General features: G+C 45.8%; 1 protein-coding gene across 1 annotated transcript in view; it reads left to right on the top strand.

Moving 5' to 3' along the window:
• SH3RF3 (SH3 domain containing ring finger 3) overlaps window positions 1-4,409 on the top strand; it is a gene marked incomplete at its 5' end in the record, with an annotated part of 93,278 nt that overhangs the window by 53,637 nt on the left and 35,232 nt on the right. Inside the window, 2 exon segments of the mRNA XM_009870318.1 lie at window positions 3,741-3,973; window positions 3,975-4,052. Of these exon segments, the coding sequence (XP_009868620.1) occupies window positions 3,741-3,973; window positions 3,975-4,052 (311 nt within the window).

The following is a 4,409-nucleotide window of genomic DNA, read 5'->3' as shown; positions in this document are numbered from 1 at the left end:
TTTCCCTGATGTTAAACAGCTCTGATGTTGAATAAAGTAAAAGTAAATGCTGTGATTGAACTTTATAGCAAAATTTAAAACATTTTGTTTCTTACATTTTATAGGGATATGAGCTATTGTGTTTACAAAGGAAGATCAGTAAGGACTGTGCTGAAAACTGAGGTCTTAGATACAAAACAGAGCAGGCACAAATGAGATATACACTGGAGCATAAATCATGGATTCATAACTTTTGAAGCCAGAAGGCACCATTATGGCCATTTAATCTCGCCTCCTACACAGCCCAGACCAAAGGGAAGAAAATGTAATCAAATACTTGTGAATCTGAATCTTGAAAAGTGCAGACTGCTCAACAGTGTCAGACCTTTACACAGCATCCATGTCACACTAGAGAATAATTGATTTGTCCTCTTCTTGTCTAGTTCAGAAAGTGCTGCTCTCTCGACAAGTCATACCCTTCCAAAAGCCCTTCTTTTCCCACAGTGGAAAGGCAGAAATGTCCCCTCTTGGACAAGGCTCTCAGGAAGCTTTTGGGGGCTTCTGGTGCCTCCTGTGAACATGCCAACCAGACAGAGAGACTCCCCTGAAACTGAGGTGACAGACCATTTTGCCCCACACACCTGTCATGCCCCACACCTTCCTTTCACAGTGCTGCTGTACTACACCTCCAGCAGCTTCTCTGATTTATGACTGCTCCTCCAGTTCACTCTGACAAAGTGCCAAGAAGTTGGCTGGCAGGGTGATCCAGGGACCATATAGCTGCTCCAAAACCTCCTAAGTGGGGAGGTCTCCAGACCTTTCAGAAGGTTCATGAGATTGTTGTTTTAATTAAATAAACCTGGGCCAGGATAAATGAAGTTTTTCATGATTGTCATGAAATCTTCTCCATAATGGCTGTTCCCACCAGTAACCTGTGGACCAGAGCCCCTGAAAAGGTCTCTTTAGTCCTGCAGGACAAGGCAATGCAACTTTTGGAAAAGCTTTGCAAGAGAGCTGGCACAGTATTCAAATCACGTTTCTGTTGGCTTGAAGTATACATGAGTAACAAATCAATTTTGCACAAGGCCACTAATGTAGGAATACACCCAAAATGAAATATGAGTGGTGTAGAACAAAAATAGCCTTCAGTGAGCATTGTTAATTAATAGCATGTTTGATGCAGCACAGTCCAGATCCAGAGATCCCAGAGCAAAGGCATACATTGTAACAGTAAGCAGATGAAATTACAGAATAAAATGTGAGAGCTCTGCTAAGAGTTGATTTTTCTCAGGCCATTTATTTTACTGTTTCTCATGTTTTCTGTTGCCTTTGTGTCTGGAAACACCAAGTCCTATATGAAGGAAGTAATGTACCTATTACTATTATCAAACCAGTCTTCTGCATCCAGGTACACGCAGTGGAATTCCATTATCGTGCTTTTCCTCTAAATTTAGGAAAGCCATTGCTCCTTACAACCAGTAGCTCAAAACCTTGACCCTACAAGCTTAACCATCCTGGAAAATTAGATTTCTGTCAGCAGTGGTTGCTCTTCGCAAAGGTTCCAAATGGGAAAATCAGAAGGAGGGAATCAGTTTGAGATAACCAGTGGTGCCTTGCTTGGCTCTCTCGAGGGAAATTGCGCTTTCCAATATATGTTCTTGGGAATCCAGTGAGGGGGAAGTGACAACCAATAGTAAGAATACTCTTGAAGGCATCTGTAACAACAACTTTTAGATCCTTCCTCGTGCATCATAAAATCACATCATAAAATCACATCAAGACTGGTTAATAATAGTTTAGTTGATTTGCTATGGGCAGCATTAATAAGAAGAGATGTTATTTAGTCAAGGAGTTACCATGAGGGAGAATCACATAAACTCTGGAGGTGTTAATCTGATGATCACTGGCCCAATATGTTCATATTGCTTCTGATAATAGGGCATAAGCCTGGGGGTCGAAATTCCCTCCTGGCAGAGGTGTTCAGCCAGTGTGGTATGTATGAGTAATGGCACTCTTTATCGTTTCGGTCCTTGAGTGCCATTGTTAACCACAGAAACAGAAAATAGTTGTTTGAGTTGTTCTCACATTGTTATTTAGTCATAGATTGAGTGAACTCCAGCCGGTTCTGTGTGAAAATGTATCCTTAAAATGAATCCATAAGAAACCCACAGATCAGACTGAGTCAGATATTTTCAAGAAAAATGCTTCCTGGTCAAAGAAAAACTGATTTGTTGGACTCAAAGCCTTTTGTCAGGATTGGATGTAGTTCAGCCGGACTTCAGCCTTGAACCTGGCCCAAGTTACATAGGGTATAGACAACTGCCCAGAGCTGCTCTTTGCAAAGGAGAACAGTGCAGTGACTGAATGTTTGCACATCCCAGGACACCTGACCAAAATATAGGCTACTGAGGGTTGGATGAGTATGTTGTGCTCAGAAAAATGTTCAAAGGTACAAATTTTGCACTGAGGCAAAACTAAACCAGATTATGAAACCTTGAAATCATTCCTGAAATGAGCATATTCCAGCCGGTTCTACTACAGAAACATTTAGGTGAGGAAATGTCTGAGTGTGGACTCAGCTTCTGGACTGTACATACTTGAATTAGATCTGCTGAGGTTACACCTAAGCAGGCAACCAACCTGGAAGTCAAAGGTAACACTGCCGTGAAAAAGAAACTAGGGCTCTGTCACACATTTTGCTACATGAGGCATGCAACAGGCTCCCGAATCCCTGGAGAGCTGACCTCAGCAGTGTGTCATCATCACCATTAAACAAGACCAGTGCTAATTCTTGGTTCTCAGTGCTTGTAGGCAGGATTTTCTCAGTAGGGCAACAAGACTAAAAGGCACTGTGTAGTCCTTTCGGGAGTTTGCTGGCAGAGACAAGGCTGAGGTCAGAAATCTTCCAATGGATGTCTGTTTGATTTATCTTGTGCAGCACAGTGATGTGCTGTTGAACATTTTGTTAGTGCTAAAACAAGAGAGCTTTCTTTGTAATTGCCATGTCTTTGAGGTCAATGTGGATCATCTGGGCTAACCCTTTAGGTCTGAGGGAGCCAGGATTGTTTAGTCTGGAGAAGAGAAGGCTGAGAGGAGACCTCATTGCTCTCTGCAACTATCTTCTCCCAAGTTACTAATGACAGGACAATAGGAAAAGGCCTCAAGTTGCACCAGTGGAGGTTTAGATTAGATATTAGGAAAAATTTCTTTATTCTGAGGGTGGTGAGACTTTGGAACAGTCTGCCAAGGAAGTGGTGGAGTCACCATCCCTGGGAGCATTGAAAACACATGTGGATGTGGCACTTCGGGGGATGGTTTGGTGGTCATGGTAGTGTTGGGTAGATTGTTGGACTAGATGATCTTAGTGGTTTCTTCTGACCTTGATGATTCTATGATTCTATGTTGTGTTGTTCTGAAACCTGTCAGGTTAGGAGGGGGTCTCAGAGGTCTGGAAAACAGCTCAGCTGGAATAAGATAAGGTGTTTTAAAAAAGCGGTAGACTTGCTATTTATTTTCAAACATGGGATGTTCATGCCACTCCACATCACTAGGGATGGCCAGCCATTTGAGTGACTGCAGACAGGCTGAGAGGGGGATTTTTCAGAATTTACCCAAACTCGAAGGCTGTGGTATCCTGGGTTAAGACTTTAAGCTTAGCAACCTGTTGGGCCCTGGCACTTGACAGCTGTGATGGTCACTGAAGGGCCAGATCTGGCAGCACATGGCGCGGCCCTTAACCTTGCTCTGTCCTCCCTCCACAGCTCATCCCCCAGTGCCGACCCCAGAGCGTCCCACCGCCACGGTCTCTCCCCTGCGGACACCCAGCTCGCCCTCCCGCCTGCCAGCAGCAGCCATCCGGCCTCACCCTGCCGTCTCCCCACAGCACGGCCATCAGCCGCCCGCCCCGGGGGCCCGGCCCCTCATCCCCCTCACCTCTGCTGCTGCTGCCATCACACCGCCCAACGTCAGTGCAGCCCACCTCAATGGTGAGGTGGGGAGCGGGGCCCCGGGGGGGGGTGGCACCCCCCACCCCTGGACCCGCTGGCAAGACCGAGGAGAGGAAGAATGAGAAGGTAAGGGCTGCCACGCCCCATGCTCCCATCACCTCTCTCTGCCGTGGGGCTGTCAGAGAGGGACCCCACAACCACCCAGGAGGGTGGAAATTGGTTTTCATCTCCTTCCAGTATGGGTATCTTTGTCTCTATCATTTTCATGCTTCAGCCTTTCCCCACCACCACCATCCCCCACTCTCCTCTCGTGTTACATGCTTGCGCTGGGAAACGAGGTTGAGCCACTAATGGGCTGAATTTGTGTGCTTCTTCCAATGATCAGCACCCAGATCTGCAAGTTACAGTGGTGCAGAAAAATGTTATAAAGAGCTCTTGGTCACAGAAACCAGGTGGCCAAGTCAGAAGCCGTCTGCCTCCCTA

Source organism: Apaloderma vittatum, unplaced genomic scaffold, assembly GCF_000703405.1.
Source record: "Apaloderma vittatum isolate BGI_N311 unplaced genomic scaffold, ASM70340v1 scaffold2165, whole genome shotgun sequence".
NCBI lineage: Eukaryota > Metazoa > Chordata > Aves > Trogoniformes > Trogonidae > Apaloderma > Apaloderma vittatum.
The sequence above is the reverse complement of the archived record's forward strand: the minus strand, read 5'-3'. Positions and strand labels throughout refer to the sequence as shown.